This window comes from Staurois parvus, unplaced genomic scaffold, assembly GCF_062004578.1.
Source record: "Staurois parvus isolate SC_StPar_1 unplaced genomic scaffold, SC_StPar_1.0 ptg000820l, whole genome shotgun sequence".
NCBI lineage: Eukaryota > Metazoa > Chordata > Amphibia > Anura > Ranidae > Staurois > Staurois parvus.
Genome location: NW_028318616.1, coordinates 30,205 through 57,901, shown reverse-complemented (window position 1 = coordinate 57,901; position 27,697 = coordinate 30,205). Strand labels below are relative to the sequence as shown.

The 27,697-nt window shown below is 45.0% G+C and overlaps 2 protein-coding genes across 2 annotated transcripts in view; one reads left to right on the top strand and one right to left on the bottom strand.

Annotated features, from left to right (window-relative positions):
* Positions 1–13,735, bottom strand: part of ACAD8 (acyl-CoA dehydrogenase family member 8) — a 33,262-nt gene extending 19,527 nt beyond the window's left edge. The window contains exons 1-3 of the mRNA XM_089655118.1: positions 13,611–13,735; positions 11,494–11,594; positions 2,429–2,598 (exon numbers count right to left, since the gene is read on the bottom strand). Coding sequence (XP_089511244.1) covers positions 2,429–2,598; positions 11,494–11,594; positions 13,611–13,716 — 377 coding nt within the window. The 5' untranslated portion in view covers positions 13,717–13,735. The remainder of the gene's footprint in view (positions 1–2,428; positions 2,599–11,493; positions 11,595–13,610) is intronic.
* Positions 13,409–26,427, top strand: THYN1 (thymocyte nuclear protein 1). The gene is given in 8 exon segments (XM_089655119.1): positions 13,409–13,540; positions 15,402–15,454; positions 15,710–15,888; positions 17,622–17,690; positions 17,958–18,050; positions 19,716–19,811; positions 22,125–22,275; positions 26,213–26,427. Coding segments are annotated over 7 exon segments (675 nt in total). The 5' UTR covers positions 13,409–13,540; positions 15,402–15,411; the 3' UTR covers positions 26,257–26,427.
* Positions 26,428–27,697: the final 1,270 nt, after the last annotated feature.

The following is a 27,697-nucleotide window of genomic DNA, read 5'->3' as shown; positions in this document are numbered from 1 at the left end:
TATAACCAGAAACACTGATCAATGTATCCTACCTGTGGAGAAGGCTCCCCACCGGAGGAAATACAGTAGCTCAGCAGGAGTGATTCCGCCAAGCATTCCAAATGTGTGGATGGGGGGATCAGTGCCTTTTTTCTTTGTGCAGCCAACTGGTTGAACTGTGTATGGCGAGCCTAAGGCAAACAAAGAGCACAGGGAATAGGACTGCACTAACACCTAGCTACATTACTTATAACTGCTTGTCGCCCGCAGTAGTTGTACTGCGAGTGGGCGGCAGCTGCAGGCCGGGTGATCTGCTGGTACGCATTGACACACAGAGTGTGGCTTGGCCCCTCCCCCCACTCACTGGCTGTGATTGACAGCAGCAGTGGCCAATGGAGACAAATTCTCCACTCCAGCAGGCTCCCTCCACACTCTCCTAGACCGATCCCTGTCAAAATGTATTAAGGAAAAAGAACGCCCCACTAACTGATCCCACCACCCCCCCTTCTTTGCCTCCCTAAACACTTCACCTCTCTCACTGCTCCAGCGCTGTCTGGGCTGCAGCACCGCTCACCTCTCTTCTTGGTCTGACAACAGTGGGAGCCATAGGCTCCTACTGCTGTCACTCAAACTCCTGTGAGGAGGAAGCAGGGGTATAGCTTATTGGCGCTGTGTGCATCTATAGAGGCACACAGCCATACTCAGGAGCGCATGCACATTGGTGAACACCATAGCACTTGGCTTGAAAGAAAAGAAAAATAAATACACTGTTACTTTAAAGCTGCAGCAGCAGTCTTGAACCGGCTTTCATTTCCTGTCTGAACAACTTCAATCATTGACCAATCCCCTCTTTTCCTGTTGTTGCAAGTCTCTCGCAGATTTTAGCTTTCTCTGCCATCAATTATTTTGTTCCAGAGCATTATATGAAGGAACACATTCTCAGCATCCCTATAGATGTGCATGCTGAAGCTACCAATCAGCAAACTGCCCAACTGAAGACTTTAGCACCAACAGGAAGCAGGATGCACATCTAAAGGGACACCGGGAAGTGTTTTTTGATATGACAAAGATCAAATCCAACACAACAAACACTTTTCTCCTGCGCTAGGAAAGGACACAGTAGACTCAATAGGAATGTTCTGGAATATGCACAGCTTGCTGCCCTCTACAGACCAGGGTGGTCCAAATACACTAATGCAAATGGAGAAACAGAAAAAGGGCGCATCGACCTAGCGCATTATCATTTAAAATATTTATTGAAGAAACAAAGTAAGTATCACACTTACAATAGACATAAAAACACAGGCATGTCAAACTGAACAAGATGTATGATCCAAACAACATCTGAGTCCATACGATGGAACCCTGGATGACCAACTGGCTAACGCATTTTGAGGACACAACCTCTTCCTCAGACCCAACACTACAGGAGTCTGCACTTCTCTTTATATAGGTTACTAAATGATATCAAAAGGGCCATATCCTCTGCCAATCCCTCCACTGGCTTCCGATTCCATAACGGATCAAATTCAAAATCCTAACGCTGATGTACAAAGCTGTCCACCATACTGCCCCAAACTACATCACTGACCTAATATCCATGTACCGCCCAACACGCACACTCTGCTCCTCACAAGACCCCCTTCTCTCTAGTTCCCTGGTCTCCTCCTCCCATGCCCGCCTCCAGGACTTCTCCAGGGTGTCACCCATCCTCTGGAACTCCCTGCCCCAACCCATCAGATTATCACCTACTCTCCTCTCGGCGCACCCTGAAAACCCATCTCTTCAGGGAAGCCTACCCCACCCCCTGCTAACTTGCCGACCTCCTCCACTCTTCCCACCACTCCATCCCCCACAGCTATCTCCTCCTGTGCCACCATCCCCTCCCTCCTAGATTGTAAGCTGGAAAGAGCAGGGCCCTCGATCCCCTCATGTTTTGCATTGTATTGGTATTGTTCTGTCACATGTTCTGTCACCCTTTGTAATGTACAGCGCTGAGCGAACTATTGGTGGCGTTCCAGCCATGTTCCACATGTTTTATACCACTATGAACACCTCATTCCACTATCATCTCATCCCATCCCACAGTCTATCAGTATTCAGCTACATGGCAGTGGATCACACATGCTGGCCAGCCCCATATACTATTCACCTTTCCTTACATTTTTTTTTTTTTGTTTTGTTTTCATCATATACCACCAAAGATCAAAGGCAAAATTCTCTGATGCTGATTTGATATTCCGGAAGCAAAGAGTAAGCAGACATACCCAGTGATGATATCACTGGGTCTCAGAAGTTATTCTTAAAAACAAAACAAATAAATTGAAAACATTTGATTGCATGTTGACTGGAGGGGAACGGGAAACAAGGGAAGATATCATATAAGTACATTACATTTGCTTTAAAACTGGATTTTCATAAATGAACAGCAGAAAGCAATCATACATACTTGTGAATGCTCATGTATGCTGTGGTGCTGACACAACCCGTAGACAGGGCCTCAAAAATGACAGATGTGTCCAAACGTGACAATCCTGACCCGCCAACATCAGGACTGGTGTAGATCCCACCGAAGCCAAGCTGTGCCGCCTTCTGCATTGTTTCCACCGGGAAAATTTCCTGAATTGAGAGGAAACAAATGTTAGCGTTGTCTAGGATTAGCGTTCGGTACCTGCTTAGTAGAAGTGACGATTGATGGCTGGTTGTCAGCAGTGCCTTCACCTTCTATTGCTATTGTTTTAGAGACAAAATCAGCCTCTGTTCCTTCTTCCCATTTTCCTAGAATGGATGGGATTTTAAAATGAACTCTGGGATTAAAAAAAAAAAAAAAAAAAACAGCTCTGGGACAAAAAAAAGAACCCTTGCAGTGGGTCTCCCCTGCACTTCAAGGGTTAAATGCTTGTTAAATCAGATCTTCACCCTAAATTGAATTCAAAGAATATGTAAACCCGACATATTCCGTACCATGTACTTGCAAGAAAAATTATCCTGTTCTCTTTGTGTTGCTTCCTTTGTGTGAAATCCCTGGTGTTCCTGCCAGTCCCTCTGCTTTCCTATCAAAAACTGACCACACTAGGCATACGAGCAATGCGTTGTCAGTTCTCTAGCTGTGCTGGGAACTCAGCCTGCTCTCCTCCAATGATCAGACCTGATCGCCCCTCCTGCACAGCCAGTCACTGGAAAGATCAGTGTTCTGCTGTTTCTCCTCCCCCAGCTATTATGCAGCTATAACCAAAGGGCATGTTATCTCTTATAATAAGGGGGAAAAGTGTTTATGTTTTTTTTACATATATCTAAAAAAAAGGTTTTCCTTTCATTTCTATATTAAGCTGAATGGGTTGTCTTACAAGGTGAGGGTTTACATATACAGTGCTCCATCACTGGTGTTAGTGAGAGGAATAGTGTCCCATCATTGGAGCCAATGGGAAGAATGGTGCCCCATCATTGGGGCCAGTGGGAGGAATAGTGTTCCATCATTGGTGTCAGTGGGAAGAATGATGCCCCATCATTCGTGTCAGTGTGAAGAAAAATGCCCCATCATTGGTTTCAGTGGGAGGAATAGTGCCCCATCATTGGTGTCAGTGGGAGCAATAGTGCCCCATCATTGGTGTCAGTGGGAGGAATAGTGCCCCATCATTGGTGTCAGTGGGAGGAATAGTGCCCCATCATTGGTGTCAGTGGGAGGAATAGTGCCCCATCATTGGTGTCAGTGGGAGGAATAGTGCCCCATCATTGGTGTCAGAGGGAGGAATAGTGCCCCATCATTGGTGTCAGTGGAAGGAATAGTGCTCCATCATTGGTGTCAGTGGGAGGAATAGTGCCCCGTTGTGAGTGTCAGTGAGAGAATAGTGCCCCATCATTGGTGTCAGTGGGAGGAATAGTGCCCCATCATTGGTGTCAGTGGGAGGAATAGTGCCCTATCATTGGTGTCGGTGGGAGGAATAGTGCTCCATTATTGGTGTCACTGGGAGGAATAGTGCCCTATCATTGGTGTCAGTGGGAGGAATAGTGCCCCATCATTGGTGTCAGTGGGAGGAATAGTATCCCATCATTGGTATCATTGGGAGGAATAGTACCCTGTTGTGAGTGTCAGTGAAAGAATAGTGCCCCATCATTGGTGTCAGTGGAAGGAATAGTATCCCATCATTGTCAGTAGTGGTAATAGTGCCCCACTGTCAAGGTCAGTGGAAGGATTGGTGCCTCATCAATGGTGCCAGTGGGAAGAACCGATAAAGGCAAGCAGTAGGCCACATTCAGCCCAAGGGCCGCAGTTTGGAGATCTAGAGTAATTATGGCCGGAGGTGTGCTAGTCTATGCATCCGACTTGGATTTGTGCCGTTGTGCTGCTGTATATAAGATCTCTCAGGTAAAGCTGCTATTGTGTACATTACAAAGATGCTGGACGCCTGTTTGAGGGCCGCTATGGACCTGTCATATTGAAGCATGGGGCCTCAGCAAATAAAACGCTAATATAAGCACACAAAAGAAAACCGACTCCCACCAACCCCCACCTATAGAATAATGTTTAGCGGGACTGACGCTTATTGTTATGTTATACAAAAGCATCCATAGAGATGACGCATGCAACAGAATGCCAAACACAACCGGTAATTACACGCATTATTCACCACTCACACCGTGCGTTCATACATTGTGCTCACTATACATTCCTGAAAACATCCATTCTATAGACATTTGATGACCAGGTAAACCACAAATTTGATACCACTGGTAATTAACCCCTTGCCCTCCAGAGGATTTCCCCCCCTTCCTGACCTGGCCATGTATGGCGCTACGTTACTTTAACTGACAATTGCGCGTTCATGCAACGCTGCACCCAAATTAAATTTATGTCCTTTTTTCCCACGAATAGAGCTTTCTTTCGGTGGTATTTGATCACCTCTGTTTTTTTTATTGTTTGCTCTATAAACAAAAAAAGACCAACAATTTAAAAAATATATATATATTTTTGACTATTAAACATGTCCAGTACAAATGTTTTGAAAAATCACATTTCTTCATAAATTTAGACCAAAATGTATTCTGCTCCATGTCTTTGCTAAAAAAAAATCCCAATACGTGTAAATTCATTGGTTTACATGAAAGTTATAGTGTCTACAAATGGCGGTACAGATACTGGAATTTTATATATATACTAGTAATGGCGACGATCAGCAATTTATTGCAGGACTGCGACGGGCATTCTGACACTGGGTGGGAACTGACTAACTGCCACTGATATCCCCAGTGACACTAATACAGTGATCAGAGCTAATAAAAAGCACTGATACTGTACTAATGGCACTGGGCAGGAAGGGGTTAACATGTGGGGTGATCAAAGGGTTAACTGTGTGCTGTTTTACATCATATGCTGTGTGCTGTTTTACTAGGGAGACATGCTGTGCAGAGAAATACACAGCAGCATGTCCTTGTTGGCAGGAGAGAGACCTGCATCGCTTACACACAAGCCTCTCCCATCAGCTTTGCTTGGCAATCGCTGGGTGCCAGCGGGGAATCTCAGGCTGGGACCCAGTGATTGACATTTATAGCTGCGCACGCCCCCTACCCGGAAATGCGAATCACGTATTTATATACATGATTTTGCGCAGCCCTGCCACTCTGTAGCAGTACTTCTAACACAGGGGGGCGGACAAGCGGTTAAAAGGATGGAAGATTAACTACTTCAATACCAGCCTATAAAACTCCACAGCATGTGTGATGATATCTGCTGATCCCCCGCTCCGGTCCCTACTCACCTTCCTACTGTATCACTCCCACGCTGTACGCAGGCCAATTTTCAGTGCTGCTATAGTCTGACAATTTTTTTATCATGGAACGTTGTACCCCAATGAATTTTTTTTTAGACAGGCAGTGCTTTCTTTTGGTGTTATTTGATAACCGCAGTTTTTTCATCATTATTATTACTATATAAAGAAAAAATATTGAAAAAAGAAACCTGTTTTCCTTATTGTTCGTCAGAAAAAAGATATCAAATAAAAATGCCAATGCACTATGAATATCCCCAAAATGACCTGTTTTTGAAAAGTAGACACCCTGAGGTGATCATGAGTTTCTGCTACAATTTTGTGGGCATAAAACATACAGCTTGGTTAGATTCTTCCTTTCTGGAGGCTAATTACAAACGTTTTCTCCGATGGTACCCTCCAGAATAGCTACGTTTAGTCCATCTAACACTACCCCCCCCCCCCCCGGACTGACAATGCTGCTGTCCAAAGGTGTCTCTGTTGCTCCAGTATCCAGAGTGGGGGGAGCTCTAATATAGGAGGTGTGTTACTGACCAGAGGGAATGCAGAGGGGAAAAAAGCCTAAAAAAATAAAACTAATTCAGCCCTCTCCTCCTTCTCAATTGTACACCCCCTCCCCCCCCCCCCCCCCGCTCTGTAGTATATTTCCCAAAACCCTCCACATCCCTGGCTCAGTAGTAGTACATTCCCCATACCCCCCCCCCCTTTCCCACCTCCCTCCTGCTCCCTTGTAATCCCACAATACCCCTCCCCCCACTCTGCTGATCCTCCTTTGTGCTGAAACTCCACGCTGCTGATATCCTTCTGATCCCCCAGCGATGCTGATTCCCCACTAATTAGTTTACAGCTCAGTCCTTACTCCGGTCCCCGCTCACCTTCCTGCTGTATCACTCCCTCGCTGTACACCATGTGATATCTGCTGATCCCCCGCTCCGGTCCCCGCTCACCTTCCTGCTGTATCACTCCCACGCTGTACACCATGTGATATCTGCTAATCCCCCTGCTTCGGTCCCCGCTCACCTTCCTGCTGTATCACTCCCTCGCTGTACACCATGTGATATCTGCTGATCCCCCACTCCGGTCCCTGCTCACCTTCCTGCTGTATCACTCCCACGCTGTATACCATGTGAGATATCTGCTGATCCCCCATTCTGGTCCCCGCTCACCTTCCTGTTGTATCACTCCCACACTGTACACCATGTGATATCTGCTGATCCCCTGCTCCGGTCCCTGCTCACCTTTCTGCTGTATCACTCCCACGCTGTACACCATGTGAGATATCTGCTGATCCCCCATTCCGGTCCCCGCTCACCTTCCTGCTGTATCACTCCCACACTGTACACCATGTGATATCTGCTGATCCCCTGCTCCGGTCCCCACTCACCTTTCTGCTGTATCACTCCCACGCTGTACACCATGTGAGATATCTGATGATCCCCCATTCCGGTCCCCGCTCACCTTCCTGCTGTATCACTGCCACACTGTACACCATGTGATATCTGCTGATCCCCTGCTCCGGTCCCCGCTCACCTTTCTGCTGTATCACTCCCACGCTGTACACCATGTGAGATATCTGCTGATCCCTCATTCCGGTCCCCGCTCACCTTCCTGCTGTATCACTCCCACACTGTACACCATGTGATATCTGCTGATCCCCCGCTCCGGTCCCCGCTCACCTTCCTGCTGTATCACTCCCACACTGTACACCATGTGATATCTGCTGATCCCCCGCTCCGGTCCCCGCTCACCTTTCTGCTGTATCACTCCCACACTGTACACCATGTGTGATGATATCTACTGAACTCTCTGCTCCGGTCCCCGCTCACCTTCCTACTGTATCACTCCCACACTGTACACCATGTGAGATATCTGCTGATCCCCCGCTCCAGTCCCCGCTCACCTTCTTGCTCTATCCCTCCCACGCTGTACACCATGTGAGATATCACTTTAATTCCCAGATTGTCCCTTAATGTTAACCCCTTCCCAGCCAGTGTCATTAGTACACTGACAGTTTATAGTATTATATCTGATCACTGTCAGTGTCCCGCCCAGCCAGTGTCTGCTAGCGCCAGATTGCCTTCCACACTATTACAGTCCTGACCACCGCCATTACCAGTATAGCGTCATAACTGGATAAATTCCAGTATACTATATATACAATTTTAGCAAGGATGTGTAGCAGAATACATTTTGTGTTACATTTATGAAGACATTTGATTTTTTGTTTTGTGATAAAATACTACCAAAAGAAAGCTCTATTTGTGTAAAAAAATAATATCAATTTCATTTGGGTACAGTATTGCATGACCGAGCAATCGACAGTTAATGTAGCGCAGAATTGAATAGCAAAAAAATGCCCTGGTCATGAAGGGGTAAAACCTTTTGGAAGTCGAGTGGTAAAGTGATATAAAACCCTCAGTTTTTAGGCACTTTCAGCAGCTGATTTAATCACACACTGTGTATGCAGATTCTTTATCTTTTAATCCTTGCCCAAGTTCCAGTTTAACCCCTTGCCTACCGGGCACTTTTACCCCCTTCCTGCCCAGGCCAATTTTCAGCTTTCAGATCTGTTGCACTTTGTATGACAATTGCGCCATCATGCAACACCTTACCCATATAAAATTTTTATCACACAAATAGAGCTTTCTTTTGGTTGTATTTAATCACCACTGTTTTTTTTTATTTTTTGCACTATAAACGAAAAAAGACTGGAAATTTAAAAAGAAAAAAGTTTTTCTTTATTTCTAATATCAAATTTTGCAAACAAGAAAATTTTCTCCTTCACTGATGTGTGTTGATGATGCTGCACTAATAGGCTGCAATGATGAGGCGGCACTGGTGGGCATTGATGAGGCTGCACTGATATGTGGCACTGACAGGCGGCAATGATGGGCACTAATAGGCAGCACGGAGCCCTGATTCACACTAATGTGGTGCGGAATTCGCAGTACTTTCTGTGTGAATTCCACACCGCATCAGAATCGCACCCATGCGAACCGCTGCGTGTGTGTATGTTAAGATAACAACACCCCGAAAGCAGTCCGCAAAACGCGGTGTGATGTGCAGAATCGGATTGCAGAGGTGTGAATACCCGTGCGATCCGATTCTAGTGCGGACCAAAAAAAGGGTCCTGCACGTTTTTGGTGCGGTGCGATTAGAGCCATACAAAATGTATGGCTCCAAACGCAACGCACACAAATCGCATGTGCTTTGCACAGGAATGCGATGTGGTTCCTGTGCAAATCATATGCGATATACCGCACCACATATATGTGAACCCAGGTTGAAGGGCACTGACTGGCGGCACTGAAGGGCACAGATTGACAGCACTTTTGGCAACTCATGCAAAGCACTGTTGGAGCTCTTTTGGGGCTGCACTGATAATCAGTGCCCTGCTTATCAGTGTAGATGAATCCTTTCACAGTTGTCAGTTATCGGCAGTACTTTCCTCACTCTGTGACAGTGTGAGGAAAGTGCTGTTGATACCAGCAAGTGTATTTACATGGTGATCAGCTGTGATTGGACACAGCTAATCACCGGTAAAAAGCAGCTGTGATTGGTTCTTTACCATGTCATGTGATCAGCTGTGTCCAAAGGACACAGCAATCACAGACAGCGCCTGGTGTGCACAGCTGGGGGCACATGGGTTTGCGATCTGGGAGGACGTCATATGATGCCCTCCAAGAACTGGACGACCACGCTGCAGCCGTCATTCGGCTATAGCGTGGTCAAGAAGTGCCTAAGCTGATACCATGACTGCTTCCCCGGGTTTCTGCTCCTTCCTTTTGCAGAGTCTTATGTCTTTCTGCACTGTGTGCATCAATAAAAACGTACAGCCCCATAGCCTAGGATGACAAGCCACTCTCCCTTGCTCCTCTCTTTTCCCTGCTATATAGCCTGACTTGAGACTGAACTGTCCACTGTTAACACTTTCCTGTGAAAACCAGAAGTTCAGGTAAGCAGCACTGAGAAAGCAGGAGCCAGCAGCACTGAACGTGCAGACTATCACTGAGCCGGAGCAAGGACGGAAACTATAGGAACTGTGACAAAGAGGTAAAGATGTGCCCTCACTTCCTGCCCGTGAGTGAGACAAGCCAGAAAACTGGAAGTGAAGAGAAATCTACAAATGAGGACACAGAATGCTGTCTGTTCCTTCCTATGCTGGTGACCCCCATTACCCTCACTGGTGGTCCAGGAAATCTAGGAGACAGAAAGTGTTTTTGATCCTAACAACCCATTCAACGCACATCACCGCAAGAGATGCAACTTTTTCAATGGCCCCCCAATGCACTATAGGCTGTTAACCACATGCCGCCCAGCCACTGTACATATACGGTGGCAGGGCGGCACTCACAGGCAAAACCACGTTTTAAAACGTGTGTTTTGTAAACAAATAGGGGGCGCGCGCGAGGCGCGCTGCCGCCCTATTTGTCCTGTGGATCACCGCCGCAGATGTCAGTTGCCGGGTCACAGCCGCTCATTAGCGGCTATGTCCCGGCGATCGGCGGTAAACGGTGACAGAGAGCACAGCTGCAGTAGCTGTACTGTCTGTCACTTCTCTGTCAGCTCGAGGATGAGCTGATCGAGGAAGAATAGTTTCACTTTCTCGATCAGCCTTGTCCCGCCCAGTACACACCCCCGCCCCCTAGTAAAACACTTCCCTCACTCCTATAACCCTTCCCTGCTAAATAAAGTTAACCCCTTCCTCCCCATTGCCATTAGTACAGTGTCAGTTTTTTTTTTTTTGCACTGATCACTCTATTAGTGTTTTTGGGGATGTCAGTGACCCCAAGTCAGTACCCCCCAATGTCAGAATGTCCGCCGCAGTCCTGCAGTCCCACCATAAGTCGCTGGTCGCTGCCATAAGTCCCTGATCGCCGCCATAATTCACTGATCGCCGCCATTATTAGAATAAAAAAAAAACTAAAAATCCCAGTATCTTTCCCGCCATTTGTAAACGCTATAATTTTCACGTAAACCAATTAATTTACACGTATTGGGTTTTTTTTTAGAAAAGACATGTCGCAGAATACATTTTGGCAGAAATTTATGACTAAATTTGATTTTTGCATTTTTTTTTTACTGGACATGTTTTATAGCAAAAAGTCCAAAATATTGTTTTTTTTCCTCAAAATTGTCAGACTTTTTTTTTTATAGCGCAAAAAATAAAAACCGCACAGGCGATCAAATACCACCGAAAGAAAGCTCAATTTGTGGGGAAAAAAAGGATGTAAATTTCATTTATGTACCATATTGCATGACCGCGCAATTGTCCGTTAAACTAGCGCAGCGCTGTATAGCAGAAAAATGGCGTAAATTGCAGTATTTATACCATAGTTTGTAGACGCTATAACTTCCACACAAAGCAATCAATATACACTTATTGGGATTTTTTTTACCAAAAACATGTAGCAGAATACATTTTGGCCTAAATTTATAACCAACTTTGTGTTTACTATATATTTTTTATAGCTGAAAATAAAAAATATTATTTTTCTTCAAAATTTTTGGCGTTTTTTTGTTTATAGCGTGAAAAATAAAAAGCGCACAGGTGATCAAATACCCCCGAAAGAAAGCTCTATTTGTGTGAAAAAAGCCCGTAAATTTCGTTTAGGTGCAGCATTGCATGACCGCGCAATTATCAGTTGAATTAGTGCAGCACTGAGTAGCAAAAAGAGGCGTGGTCATTAAGGGGGTAAATCCTCAGGAGGGCAAGTGGTTAATGTTGTCATCATTGCTCCATCTTTACCTTTTCATCCCACAAGGCCATGTTAGGAGCCATCTCTTTGGAGGCAAAATCAAAGGCCACCTTCTGAAATTCCTTCTGCTCTTCAGTCAGGCCAATGGAGGCTACACAACAAGAGAAAGAGATGCAAATAAGAACAACGTCCTATAAAGGATAACTAAACACAAGAAATAAATGTATTATTATTAATATATTGCAACTTTGTTGCCATTTCACAGGCGCACGCAAATTTAAGGTTTGACATGTTGGGTATCTATTCAGTACAACCTCATCTTTTATAATTCATCCACAAAAAAAAAAAAAAAAAGTTTTTTACTAAAATTTTGCATTTCCTAGACCTTTGCGGTAATATTCTGTGACATAAAAAACTGGAACTACCGCTATTTTATGCTCTAAGGTGTCAGCTTTCAAAATATATCTCATCTTTGGGGTGTTTTTTTGTAATCTGCAGGCACGGAGTGATTTTGAAATGTGTGCAAACAATGCAAAAACGGCTCTGGCAGTAAAAGGGTTAAACTAGAAGTCGTCGGTCATAGGGAGCGCCACTTCTGTATCGCGGGTCCTGAGGACATGGCGGCAGTGTACTGGTCATCAGCAGAGAAAACGGGGTAAGTGGCTGAAGACTCTGCTGAAGATGTTCCTGCAGCACAATGAAGCCGTGTGTCACATGACCCAGAACCAGAGCCACAGCTTCATTCCCAGGTGAGAGCCAAGTCCCCCCTCCCCCCACTACCTTCCTAAGAGCTCACTGTTTTTATAAAGAGGACCTGAAGTTCAGTTTTCCCTGGCTCATAAACGTACAGGGAATGGGACTGATTTGTGGTGTGAAGGTGCAGGAATTTGGTCTGGTTCAAGGTGCATGCATTGGGGCTAATCTGGGGTCTAGGGTGCATGCACTGGGTCAATTTTAGGTCTGACATGGTCGGAGGTGCATGCATAAGGGCCAATCTGAAGTCTTAAGTGCGCTCACTGGGGCCAATCTGATATCTGAGGGGCATACATTGGGGCCAAACTGAGGCTTGAGGTGCATGCACTGGGGCCAGTCCGAGGTGCGTGCACTGGGGCCAGTCCGAGGTGCGTGCACCGGGGCCAGTCCGAGGTGCGTGCACTGGGGCCAGTCCGTGGTGCGTGCACTGGGGCCAGTCCGTGGTGCGTGCACTGGGGCCAGTCCGTGGTGCGTGCACTGGGGCCAGTCCGAGGTGCGTGAACTGAGGCCAGTCCGAGGTGCGTGAACTGAGGGCAGTCCGAGGTGCATGCACTGGGGCCAGTCCGAGGTGCGTGCACTGGGGCCAGTCCGAGGTGCGTGCACTGGGGCCAGTCCGAGGTGCGTGCACTGGGGCCAGTCCGAGGTGCGTGCACTGGGGCCAGTCCGAGGTGCGTGCACTGGGGCCAGTCCGAGGTGCGTGCACTGGGGCCAGTCCGAGGTGCGTGCACTGGGGCCAGTCCGAGGTGCGTGAACTCAGGGCAGTCCGAGGTGCGTGCACTGGGGCCAGTCCGAGGTGCGTGCACTGGGGCCAGTCCGAGGTGCGTGCACTGGGGCCAGTCCGAGGTGCGTGCACTGGGGCCAGTCCGAGGTGCGTGAACTCAGGGCAGTCTGAGGTGAATGCATTCGTTTGTGAAAACAAACTAAGATGACGTTATTGTTCACTCTGGTTGCCTAATGCATGTAAACACATGTATGACACTACGAGGTCTATTTACACTTCAGACAAGTCAAAGTACATTTGAACAGCTTTCCTGAAGAATCCCCATATTATACCCAATGTGTTTTTTTCCTATGATCGTCATCGCCATCTAATGGCCATAATCCTGTATTCTCCTAATGGAGGTATTTCAAGAAGATTATCATCACTAGATGGCGCTATAGAAGAAATACACATATGGAGGAAATCACCAGCACAGCTGTCAGTCACGTGCTCTTTCCTTCCCTACTCGGCTGTCACATGACGCCTCTCTCCCTAGCAGTCATGTGACCCTTCCCTTAACCATCATGGCTGACAGCGCCGCTCACGTGATCTGCTCTGCGACCATTTCTAATCAACACAAGAAGGTCAGCGAATCTCTTCGCCTTGGCTCCGCCTCGTGCCGCCCAACCTCCCCCTCCCCAGAGAAGCCCTTACGGTCTATCACTGAGGCGAGCCCTCTGCGAGGAACCGTCATCTGGCCGCCCACAGCATCCCGGAGGCATCGGGAGAGCAGAGGAACCGCTCTGAAGCCGGCCGCCATGCTTGTTAGTTGTGACCAAGTGCATGCTGGGAAGTGAAGTTCTCAGCAGAGTCCGCTTCTGTGTGCGAGACCCGCTGATGGACTACATTACCCAGCACCGCACGCAGAAGGGGTGGGTGGGAGAGGGCAGCCATTTTTTTTTTTGAAAGGCGCCGATTGGCTGGAGAGGGAGGCGCAGCTTAAAGGAGAAGCAGCAGTTAGCTAATGTTGGGAAGAGAAGGAGGAGTGAGAGGACTGCGGGATGTCATTACCTTCTTTTATACATTTATATGAAAGTTACTTCCATAGTGATTGGATGTCTGCATTTTCCAGGGAAGCCCTAGGGTTAGAGGTCTCTGGATATGACAACCATCTCCTTTTTTTGTACTGTGTACCTCCTGCCTATAGAGGGCTCCCTTTATAATAATAGGCATCAGTGGATGCAAAAACAAACCCCCATCACTGGTGTCAGTGACCTCATTAATAACCCCCATTGGGGATAGTGATCTCAATAATAACCCCCATCATTGGTGTCAGTGACCAAAATAATAACCCCATCAGCAGCCACAATAATAACACCCATCATTGGTGTCAGTGACCAAAATAATAACACCCATCATTGGTGTCAGTGACTGAAATAATGACCCCCATCAGTAGCCACAATAATAACACCCATCGTTGGTGTCAGTGACTGAAATAATGACACCCATCAGTGACCATAATAACTCCCATCATTGGAATCAGTGACCACAATAATAACCCCCATTATTGGCGTCAGTGAGTGTAATAATAATCCCCATCACTGGCGTCAGGGACCGCAATTGTAACCCCCGTCATTGGTGTCAGTGAACAAAATAGTAACCCCTGTCATTGGCGTCAGTGACCGCAATAATAACCCCATCATTGGTTTCAATGACTGCAATAATAACCTCCATCATTGGTGTCAGTGACCACAATAATAACCCTCTACCATTGGTGTCAGAGGCCACAGTAATAGCCCCCATCATTGGTGTCAGTGACCACAATAATAACCCCCATCATTGGTTTCAGTACTATTGATGGTCAGTATAGTGAACCGTAAACCCCCATCCCCCTCCCCTGCATTGGTGGTCAGTATAGTGAACAGTAATCCCCCTCCCCTGCATTGGTGGTCAGTATAGTGAACACTAAACCCCCATCCCCCGCCCCTGCATTGGTGGTCAGTATAGTGAACAGTAAACCCCCATCCCCCTCCCCTGCATTGGTGGTCAGTATAGTGAACAGTAAACCCCCATCCCCCTCCCCTGCATTGGTGGTCAGTATAGTGAACAGTAATCCCCCTCCCCTGCATTGGTGGTCAGTATAGTGAACAGTAAACCCCCATCCCCCTCCCCTGCATTGGTGGTCAGTATAGTGAACAGTAAACCCCCATCCCCCTCCCCTGCATTGGTGGTCAGTATAATGAACAGTAATCCCCCTCCCCTGCATTGGTGGTCAGTATAGTGAATAGTAAACCCCCATCCCCCTCCCCTGCATTGGTGGTCAGTATAATGAACAGGAATCCCCCTCCCCTGCATTGGTGGTCAGTATAGTGAACACTAAACCCCCATCCCCCTCCCCTGCATTGGTGGCAGTGAAAGTTACACTGGCCCTGTCTGGGCTTTCTCTGTATATTTGCTGTCACAGCCTGGATTGTACCCGGGTCATTCAATGTTTCTGTTTTTCAGGGGGTGAACCATGCCACAGTCTAAGAGGAAGCGGGGGGCTTCACCAGCCACAGGTAAGCCCTGAATCCCCGTCTACGTGATAGTTGCTGAATGAGGTTCTCAGGTGCCCCACCCAGATTTCCTTTGGGGTAATTGAATTACAGGAGCAGAGCTACCAAAGTTTAGCTGAGTGCAGTGTGAACCCCTGAATGGGACGTTCCCTGGTGCCATTACATCACATATGTTGGTAGATCCTTGTGTTTCATATGAGGGGCTGCTGAGGGACAGAAATTCCTGCTTTTTATAAAGCCCCTTCTGTGTTCTGATAGATTCCAAGGAACTGAATGACAAAAAGGAAGATTCAGGTGCCGAACGAAAGGTGAAAGGGCGCAGGAAGGCGGCAGCATCTGGGAGGTCCGACTCCAATGAGAAGCCGAAAGAAGAATATCATTTTTGGTTGATGAAATCTGAGCCAGAGAGCCGGATAGAAAAAGGAATGGACATGAAGGTAGGTGGTGCAGGAAGGGCTTGTGGATGTGACTGTATGTAAACCAATGAGAACTATTTATTGCATATGAGCATTAAATAAGACCCCAACGATAGCCAGCCATCATATCACTAGACTCAAATACGTTTTTTGCCTCTTTTATCTTGCAGTCACCTGATGTAGCCTTACACAGCTCAGTGTCTGATAGAAGGCAGAGATTTGTTTCAGCATGTGACCTAGCTCTGAACTCAAGCTTTTAATGAAAGAACCTGTCCCCGGCATCCCTTTACAAGTGCATGCTCCACTCTGCTCACCACTGAGTGGCATAGACTTTAGCTGCGCAATCTGCAGATCAGATTATTTTTATCAGGCCTGATTGTGCAAAAGATTGCACAGCTAATGTTGTAGTGGGCAGCAGGGAGGGACATGCGCAAGGAATGCTGGTTATGTGTTCTTTCATAAAATGCCTGGGCTTAGAGCAGAGCATGGCTTCCTCCCAGGGGAAATCTGGAGCATGCTCAGCGAGAGTGGCAGCTCTGAAGATAAAAGACCAAATGGAATCGCAGAGTTGCCGCTCTGAATAAGAAAGCAGAGACAAATGACTGGATGAACCAGGTGTTTACTATCGAAGGATATAGGAATAAAGAAATGCTGATTTTAGAGCCAAAAAATTGGAAGTTTACATTAGATAATAGAATTTACTTAAATAAAGTTTACTTTTTTTTTTTACACCCTTACCCCCCTCCCACATGGAAGAAAAATATATCTGAAATATATTTTAAAAATATATTTAAAATACCAAACTTTTGGCCATATTCAATATATTTATTTATATATATATATATATATATATATATATATATATATATATATATATATACATACTGTATGCTGAAATGCGTTTTTATTAAAGGAATATTTTAAAAATACATTTTCAAATATATTGTATGTCTTTAAAAATACAAATCTACATTTTTGGAATGCGTTCACAAATATATGTTAAAATTACTTTTTTATATGTTAAAAAAAATTTGAAGAATATAGTTAAAAAAAATATGTTTTTAAAAATAGTGCCCCATCAATGTTGTCAGTGGGAGGAATAATGCCCCTTCATTGGGGTCAGTGGGAGGAATAATTTCACTTCATTGTATGATATGTCACTTGTTGCCATTTTATTATGACGTTGGTCACTTTTATTCAGCACTTTTTTCACTTCGGATTAGTTATGATTCATATTGCTGGTTTATTCATATGATATTCATCACATGATTCATATTGCTGGTTATCTTTATTTCAATACCATATTCATATTTAGCGCTGCACATTTTATTTTGTATTTTGATCTTGGGAGGTTGTTTGGTACCTTTTTGGTGTCCAAGCTGCTCCAATTATAGCGCTCACTTCTGCTTTTTTATGCTCATACAGGGGGTTTGTTCCAGTAATTGCCCCTTCCTTTCCTGAATGAACACAGTAAGTGATCAGTACTGATCACTCACTGTGTTCATAACTGAAGCATAGTAAACTGTTTTTCTGGGGGGAGGGAGCCTGTCAAGCAGACCTGTGGATGTATGTATGTGTGTGTGTGTGTGTGCGTGTGTGCGTATATATATATATATATATATATATATATATATATATATATATATATATATATATATATATATATATATATATATAGTGCTAGAATAATGGTATGGACCTGTTTGTTCCTCCATACTGGGTCATGACTGATGCAACTTATTAATGTCTTTCAGTTTGGAATAGAAGATTTGAAGGCCCAACCTGACCAAAGAGCATGCTGGGACGGAGTGCGAAATTATCAGGTCACAGTGGACATGTCAACATTGGGTCTTCTATTACAAATGCCTGGAGGGGGTGGGGGCAGGGGTTGTTGGTGGTCTATGTTACTGGGATGAGCCAGACAGTATCTGCCTCCCATATAATTATCTATTCCAGAAAAGGGACAAATGGACTTTTTGTTGTTGGTAACGCACACTTTTTTTCATTCGGCCTACAGGTCGTTCACAAACAACACAATAGATTTTGCTGGTAACTATGACTTTGTCTTTAATAATCTGGTGTCTGCCTAGGCTCGGAATTTCCTGAGACAAATGAAGGTCGGCCAGGAAGCGTTTTTCTATCACAGTAACTGTAAGGAGCCCGGTATCGCTGGGATTGTGAAGGTGAGGATAAGGAGCTGCTGTGTTCTGGTAATTGATGTACAAGGCCTTGTGTAATATCCACAGGAATGGGAAGTCTGAGGGGTTCCCATCGGCAATTGGTGAATAAAGTTGTGGCTGTTGCGATTTTTTTATGTTGCAAAATATTTTGCCCAGCTGTTGATCAAACACAAATTTTAAGAACAAAATACATTAACTGCTTCCTGTCCACCCTATAGCAGATATACTGATACAGGGTGGCACAAGTGCGAAAAATCGTGTGTGTGTGTGTGTATGTGTATATATATATATATGTGTATATATATATATATATATATATATATATAAACGTGCAGCCCTAATATCACAATGAAAAAGTAAATGTATCAAGTGGAACGGTAAAGTGCAATACATAAATATATATAAAACTAATAGACAGGAAATCCGCAAACGGTAAAGAAATTATGTCCGTGAGCAAAGGTTTTTCAGAGCAGCCGTGTGGGAACACAATTTGCTTCTGTGTGCGGGCAAAGCATCAACCAGCCAGCAATACTGACCGTAGCAGGTTGATATTTCTGCTGTCCAATGTTGTCTCCATTGTTCATCTGTTGAGTGGAGCCACCCTAAAACAGGAAGTGTGAAATTTTTAAAAAATTTTTACTGGACATGATTAATAGCAAAAAGTCAAAAATATTGTTTGTTTTTTTTTCTCAAAATTGTTGGCGATCAAATACCACCGAAAGAAAGCTCAATTTGTGGGAAAAAAGGACATAAATTTAATTTGGGTGCATGACCGCACAATTATCAGTTAAAGCATTGCAGTGCCATATCACAAAAAATGGGGAGCCCAGTGTGGTGTTCTACTCTGCAGCTGTGTTGTGTGTTCCTCTCAGAAATGTCCCTCCCATGCTGCAGAGACTGCGTACATGGCACAAGGGATGGCCCGAGACTGCGGTCATGGCACAACGGATGGCCCGAGACTGCAGTCATGGCACAACGGATGGCCCGAGACTGTGGTCATGGCACAACGGATGGCCTGAGACTGCGGTCATGGCACAAGGGATGGCCTGAGACTGCGGTCATGGCACAAGGGATGGTCAGACTGTGGACATGGCACAAGAGATGATCACAGACTGAGAACATGGGGCAAGGGATGGTCAGACACTGAACATGATATATGAGATGATCAGAGAGCTTTTGCTTTGGTGTCATCCTTTCAGCTCCGAGATTACACTGGAGGGCACAGTGGTCAGGCAGGCAAAGGCAGATTGGCAGAGGATGGAGCAGCACCTCTATTGTGGCTGGGGATCACATTGGCAGCAGGATGGCAGTGCCAGTGAAGTAGATCCCATTCCATCCTCGCTCTCATGCCATGCTCGACCATGCCCCCCCCCATTTCTGCTAAGTTATTTGTAAAAGGCGCTGAGCTCCATAGCTGTCCCGAGGCCTGTGTTTTTTTTATAGGTGGCCGCTGTCTGTACCGGACATTTATGGACAGCTTGTAAATCGCCTGAAATGTACGCACGGTCAGCAACCCTGTTGACCACACAGGATTCCCCGCCAATGATCTGGTGTACCTAATAAAGAATCCTCTGAGTATATTTGTCTTTGAAAGTGGAGCCTCTTTTACATGAGCCTGCTGGGTATGTGTTCAGCTGACCTTTTAAGAAATGTTTTTCCTAACCATAGATCGTGAAGGAGGCGTACCCAGACCACACTCAGTTTGATACTAAGAATCCCCACTATGATGCTTCTAGCAGCCAGGAGAATCCAAAATGGTCCATGGTGAGTGCCGAGGCAAGGACATCTCAATAGTATTATGGGCCCCTACCAGCCTGCCTTAATGTACGCACCTACTCTCAAGAATTAAGCTGGCCATAGGCAGTTCAATCCTGGCCGGTTCAGCAGGGGCCGGTTATGATTTGAACCATGTATAGGCAGGCTGAATCTACCTAAGTTTTATTTATTATTTATTTATTACAGGTATAGCCCCATCAATTTACACAGCACTTTACAAATATATATACATTCACATCAGTCCCTGACCCTCAAGGAGTGTAGAGTCTAAGGAGTGTAAGGTCCCTAACTTACATTCATACATACATATACTAGGACCAATTTAGACAGGAGCCAATTCACCTACCAGCAGGGGCAGACTGACCATTTGAGCACTCGGGCGCTGCCCGAGGGCCCGGGGTCAGTAGGGGGCCCCATGAGATGCCCCTGGTACCTTTTCATTGGCTTTTTCATAGGCTTTTTTGGGTGTGGGTGAGGACACAGGGGCCCCATGATCCCCTATTGCCCAGGGGCCCCATGAGTTGTCAGTCCGCCCCTGCCTACCAGCATGTCTTTGGAGTGTGGGAGGAAACTGGAGTACCCGGAGAAAACCCAAGCAGGCACAGGGAAAACATGCAAACTCCAGGCAGGTGGTGCCGCGGTTGGAATTCGAACCAATGACCCTAGTACTGCCAGGCGGAAGTGCTGACCATTTAGCTACTGTGCTGCCCGGTAGTTGATCAATCGATCAACCTGGGTGTAACCAGCCTGTCGAATTTTACATTTATTATGGCCGCTAGCAGTAATCACTGTGTTCTCCTTCTCCTGGCAGGGACGGCTCCCCCTGCAAACCCCCTTCCCCCCCCCCCCCAACCAGGAGAACTCATTGGCTCCACGGGACCTTTCAACACTGACTGTGCCCTTGGTTGAAAGAAAGGAAAATCGCTCCATCTATGGCCGCCTATAAACAGATGATAGAATTAAGCATATTTATTACTATTTTCAATAAAAATGATTTTATACAATAAGAAAACATGTTAATGAAGGGGGAGGGAGGAGCCAGATAAGGAAAACAATGCAGATTAAAATTCATCTTTAGGCCTCATGCTTAAAACTTTTCAGCATCAAAAAACGCAGCAAAAAGCCCCATTTTGCATACATGTTAATGCTCGTTCCCGCATCTGGCGTTAATGCATTCTATTAACCAGAATTCTGGCCATTAGAATGTATTAACATGGGAACGCTCCCACACATTTTGGGCGCTTTTGAGGGTTTTTGATGCACAAAAGCTCCTTTTCTGAACGTACAAGTGATGGGTTATTTTTTGTGCCTGTAAACTCCCCTGCCACTAAACTCCTGAAAACGCCTATAGTGTGCATGGAGGCTAACATGGAGGGAAAAAAAAGCTCAAATGCCCGAAGAAGCAACTTTTCAGCCCTGGTTCACACTGATTCTGTGTGGAATCTGCAGCATTTTATGTGCGAATTCTGCACCGCATCAGAATCTCACCCCGTTCATGCGAACCGCTGCAGGTGTGTATGTTAAGTTAACAACACCCCGACAGCGGTCCGTAAAACGCGGTGCAATCTGCAGAATCGGATCACATAGGTGTGAATACCCGTGCGATCCGATTCTATTGCGGACCCAAAAAAGGGTTTTGCACGTTTTTGGTGTGGGTGCGGTGCAATTAGAGCCAAACATAATAATGTACGGCTCCAATCACAGCCCACACAAATCGCATGTGAATGTGGTGCGGTTCCTGTGCAAATCGCATGTGAATGTGGTGCGGTTCCTGTGCGAATCACATGCGATGTACAGCACCGCATCAGTGTGAACCCAGGCTAATGCATAGAATGCATTAAGGTGAAAAACCTTCTGTGCTGCAAAATCCCCCCCAGCCACCCCCCTCCAACTCTTGCCTAAGCTCGATCTGATCCAGCGATGTGTACAAGAGCAGCGGGTCTCACCGCGGTCTTCCTCCTCCCTGGGAAGATTGATAGCAGTTATCAATCAGATGCAATGTGTCAATGTGCTCTGTGTCAATGGATGCAGACAGGGCGGCTCAGGAGCGAGCCTGCACAGGTGCCCTCATGGAAAGTGTTTGCAATTTTATTAGCTGATCTTTTTTTTTTTTCTGGTTTTAGCCATCCAAAAATTCCATTGCATTTAAATGTGATGTATAATTATCTGTGCAGCCTGGAAAAACTGTCACTGTAGGTAGTGCAATGGAGCCTAATGCCCTGTGTCTGCAGCTATTTCAGACTAAAGGTGGGAGATACGTCTTTATTCCACAGCTGACTACGGTTTGTTTACCCCCCCCAGGTGGACGTGCAGTTTGTACGGATGCTGGGACGTTAAATCCCGTTGGCAGAGCTGAAGCAGATACATCAGAAGCACAAGGCATCGGATGGCCCTCTGCGAAACATGGCGCTCTTTACCAGAGCAAGGCTGTCCATACAGCCCCTCACGCAAGGTGCAATGTGCTGCTAAGAGTATGGTTTTGGATCAGTTGTGTCTAAATATGTACAAGCACTGAGCCTCCTCTAATGAGAGGCATTCAGAGTTAGTGAACTGTGCTCATGCAGGGTGCAATAGCAGCTTTACTTTAATGCCAGCTCCAGCAACTGCCTATACTTGCTCTGCCACTACTTTGATCATGGGAGCGAGTGGATGATCCCTGCTTACAGAAGGCTAAGGACTCTCTTCTTACCCATGTGACTGCACTGGCTACTAGTGTGCCCAATTGGCAAGCAGCAATGCTGTCACAGGGGACTAAAAATGGAGTGTCTTCCCCCCATCCCAGGTATTTTATTTTGTTTCCCTGCTTCACAAATAGAGTAGTGATGTGAGTATAAATGACTGTAGGGATCAACGGTGGAAGTGTTGATTTCACTTCTGTTTTTGGGTGTCAAGGGCAGGTTTTAAAGCAGTAATAAACTAAAAATACTGTAGACAGGGAAGTTTTTTTTTATGACAGAAGAGACCCTGATGGTCTCTTCTGCCATAAAAGCTTCTTCCTGTCTGTCATTGAACCCTCCGGAGAAGACCCCACCCATGGACGTAACGCATAAGGGTTGAGCAAAGGCAGTGACGTCATCACGTCCACCTGTTCAACCCAGATGAGTGAGTGGTGGCATGTGCTTGTTGGTAACGTGATCCTTGATCTCCATATGTATGGAATTTTAAGGTGATATGTCATCTCTCTTTTGTGAGCAGTTGGTATTTATGTTTTATGGTGAAAAAACAGCGTGATTTTAAAAGTACGCTGAACAAGGCATATCACTGGATTTTGAAGAATTTTTTTTTTTTTTTGGACTGTGCTGTTGATAATTTGATGTTTATTGGGACTGAATATTTAATATTTGTTACACAAATTTGATTGATTTTATATAAAGTTTTGAGCACAACATCAATCGTTCTAGTAGTGCGGCACATTTCTAATTTTATTCTATTTTGCCTGTCAGCGGTGATGTAAACTAAGCCACACGTACGCAGCTCAGAGTACGTTACAGCACCTGTCCTGTGCCATGGCGATGTGACTTCTGTACACATGTACAGGAGTGATGTCGTCATGGCTCGGCCGTTCAAGAGGCCGAATGGAGTGAACCTGAAAGGAAGACCGAGTGCAGATGGAAGCACCCAAGCACTGACAGAGCACCATTGGTGGTCTTCCTTCGACGTGTAAGCCTGCCATAATGTGCTAGTATGTGATGCATACAAACAATATGGCATTAAGCTACAGGGGCCCAGTTAAAAAAAAAAAAAAAAAATGAACTTCCTATCGCTGTAAGAAGGTGACACAGCAAGGTCAACAATAAAGGATATTTTCTATGATAGGGTTACAATAAAGCCGTAATCAAACCCTCCGCCGTCTTCTTTCCTCCCACATTCACTTTGGTGAAACTCCACTTTAAAGCCCAACTTTGGGCTACTTTTGCTGTCGCCTACAGCAATCCCTTTTCACCACAATATGAATTAGTTGGTATTCTTTGAACCCACCAGCCTAACCACTTGCCGCTGGCTCACCACACAATTACTGCGAGCGGTCGGCAGCTGCAGGCGTGTACATGTACATCCCTGCCTTGTGCGTTTGCTGGTTAATGTGTGCTCCCTCTACTGACCTGTGCTGAGATTGGGCACAGCACATTTTTTTTTAGCCAATGATTTTGGCTAAAACTTGCTAATAGGCTGTGTCCAATCACAGCACAGAGTTCTGTGTTTACAAATACACAGGATAGCATTCTGGCCATTTCGTCCCCCTGAAAAGCAGGGAGAAAAAACTGCCAGAACTGTGCTTAAAAGCAGCACATATTACATTTGTTAGGCACACAGTTAACCACTTGATTAATCCCTTCCCAGCCAATGTCATTCGTAAAGTGTACAGTAATATATCCGATTACTGTATTAGTGTCACTATTGATGTCAGTGTCCCTCCCAGCCAGTGTCTGTTAGCGCCAGATTGCCCGTCGCACTATCATAGTCCCACTAGTTGCTGATCATCACCACTACAAGTACGAGGTGTATCCAGAATGTAATGAGAATGAAGTTCCTACGCTCGAGAGGTCTCTGCGAAGGGAGAAGCTGCCCAAAGACACTTGGGATGCCAGGCAGTGTTAATAATGATGTCAAATTTTGATTTAGTTATAGTCATTTGACTAATATGCCATTTTAGTTTTAGTCGTATTTTAGTCATTTGAATAGTTTTGGTTTTAGTTGTATATTAGCTGGAGGAATCATGTGACGATGTGCAAGATTGTATGACACCCGAGAACCTCAACTAAATATTTGGGGAAATATATCATCATTCTACCTATGAAATGCTTGAAGTTTTTTTATTATATGGTTTAAAGGTTTTGTTAATAAATAAATACAGGTGTACCTCGGTTTACGAACGCTTCAGTTAACGTAATTTTCGGTTTACGAATGAAAATCCATTGAAAATAGTGCCTCGGTTTACGAATTTTTCCCCAGGATGCATTGCACCTTGGAGGTTTATAGCGCCGGCCCCATGCCTTTAAAGTGCACTTTTTTGAAGTTTTGAACAGATAATCCATTCCGTAAGTCAGAAAAAGTCTTAATTGGTTTTCAATGCATTTACAAATGTTTTTTTAATCATGTCCCTGTACAGTATTTATGCCTTTAAAGTGCACTTTATAAAGAGTTTAACAGATAAAACTTTTTTTTTACTTTTTTCTTACCTCCGGAACGGATTAATTGGTTTTCAATGTATTTATGAATTAATTTTTAATCATGTCCCTGTACAGTATTTATGCCTTTAAAGTGCACTTCAAAAAGAGTTTTGAACAGATAAAAAAATACTTTTTTCTGACCTCTGGAATGCATTAATTGGTTTTCAATGCATTCCTATGGGAAACCGCGTTTCGGTTTACAAATTTTACGCCTGTACGTCTTATCAGACAATGGTGTTAAGTGTATGTGATTAAAAGTTCACATTCTATTCTTACAAAACATTCTCGATTTTCAAAATTGAGACATACCTGAGTTTTTGTTGCAGCCACGGTGCCACCCGGTGGTTGCAAACACATCATTTTAGCTTAGTCGTATTTTAGTTGACTAAAATTTATTGGGATTAATCAATTTGTAATGCATTGTGTAAGCATTGCTCTAGAATTGCAAAACTCGTTCTATACACCTGGAGTAAAAAATCTAATAGCATGTTAATATTGATAGCATTGAGGTTTGAACATGCAATACAGACACAGATTTAGCTGTTGTGACATGTAATATCTTTAACCCCTCGCCCTCCTTTAAGGCTAGGTTCACATCTGTGTGGGTGGTGCCACTGCGGATCCGCAAAAAAACCACCCACAAAGAGGAATGCGGACCCGTGGGTGGGTGCCATTAGTTCTAATAGCACCCCGCCCGCACTGGAAAACGCAACCTTACTGGGAACCGAGGTTCCCGTGCGGGCTGCGTTTTCAGAAGTGCAGGGACTTCTTCCCTGCATGTCCCGGGGCATGGGAGTCCATTCAAATGAACGGGCTCTCGTGCCCGTGCAAAGCGTGGACCGCAGGAATGTGGATATGTGAACCGGGGGTAACAAAGTAAAGTTTTATGAGATTTTAGTGATGGGTTTTCAGAATTTAATGAGCTTTTTTGCTGGCATTTTGAAACAAAAGCTGACACACCTATTAAGTAAATGCACAAAGCCATGGATACACATTCTCCCAATCCCAGACATGCTTAACATGCAAATATTGGTTTTGGTTGTGCTGTCTCTGCCCCCCCCCCACCATTCATTGTATGTGCGCCTTTCTCTATAGCTCATTACCATGACATGTTCCAAAGTTGCTGATATAAATAAACCTATCAATCATATCTCATCTTTTACCCTTTTTACAGCTTTATGTGGATAATGACACTATTGTTTGTTTTTTTTTATCTTGCAGAAGAGTTTGACTTTGTGCTGAGCCTGGAAGATGAGAAGCTCTAGCAGAGGTTGCAATGGAAACTCCCATTCCTGTTCTGTTTACTGAGAACTATTAGCACCTGTTTAGTTTTTGGAAATGTTAAAATGGATAAAAATAGACCAATCTTTCTGAAGAATTCTTTCCATCTGTTTGTATGAAGTTGTTTAATAAATTTTACTCCCTTGAAAACTTAATTGTAGGAAGTGGTCTCTGTAACTTGGGGTTCTAAATAGGATCAATATGCTTTTTCTACCACAAGGGTGGGTAGAGGTTCTGTGTCCTAAATGCCCTCCTGTATTGCACATATTGAGCTTGAAAGCTTTTTGTAGCAAAGGACTTTTTTGGGCATATATTATTGACTAAAAAAGGTTTACTTATAAAAAAAAAAGAAAAAAAAACAGATTTATTAAATATCTATTAAAAACATATACAGCATTACATCCGATGTTTAACCACTTCAATACTGGCCACTTTCACCATCTACCTGCCAATGCCAATAATTATCTTTCAGCGCTTTCATACTTTGTGCAACGCTGTACCCATGTGAAAATGTTATAATTTTTTAGGACAGATACAGCTTTCTTTTGGTGGTATTTAATTACCACTGTTTTTTTTGCTAAACAAACAAAAAAAGACCGAACATTTTGAAGAAAAAAAACTTTTCTTAGTTTCTGTTATAAAATTTAGCAAATAAGTAATTTTTGTTCTTCACTGATGTGTGCTGATGAGGCGGCAGTGTTGGGCACTGATGAGGCGGCAGTGTTGGGCGCTGATGAGGCGGCAGTGTTGGGCGCTGATGAGGCGGCAGTGTTGGGCGCTGATGAGGCGGCAGTGTTGGGCACTGATGAGGTGGCTGCGATGGGCACTGTAAGCTGTATTGATGGGGCTGCACTGATAATCAGCAGTGATCACATGCGATCAGCTGTGTGAACAATATCCGTATATTCAAGCTCAGTACATAAAATCATGAAATTTAGATTGGTGTGCTGGAGTGGAAACTATTCCTTCCAATGAGGAGGCATCCAGGGCAGGGGCGGACTGACCATTTGGAAACTCGGGCACTGCCCGAGTGCCGGGGTCAGTAGGGGGCCCCATGAGATGCCCCTGGTACCTTTTTCATAGGCTTTTTTGAGTTTGGGCAAGGACACAGGGGCCCCATAATCCTCTATTGCCCGGGGGCCCCATGAGTTGTCAGTCCGCCCCTGATCCAGGGGACTACGAAATGGGGATCCAAATGCATATCATTTCTTTAACTAATTACTAGGAGGTTTCAGTCACTCTGGAGAAATTGGATCATCTGACAGTCTCCTATGTTTTGCATAAGCAAAGTACTCAAAATACGAACCATTAAAAAAGATTTTCCTTGGGATGCCAAGTAAAAGCAATCACTTAGGTAGAGATGACATAGCAGCAAGTTCAAGTATTTAGCCCAAGGCCAAAGGGCATAGTTTCCATAGTCCCTAA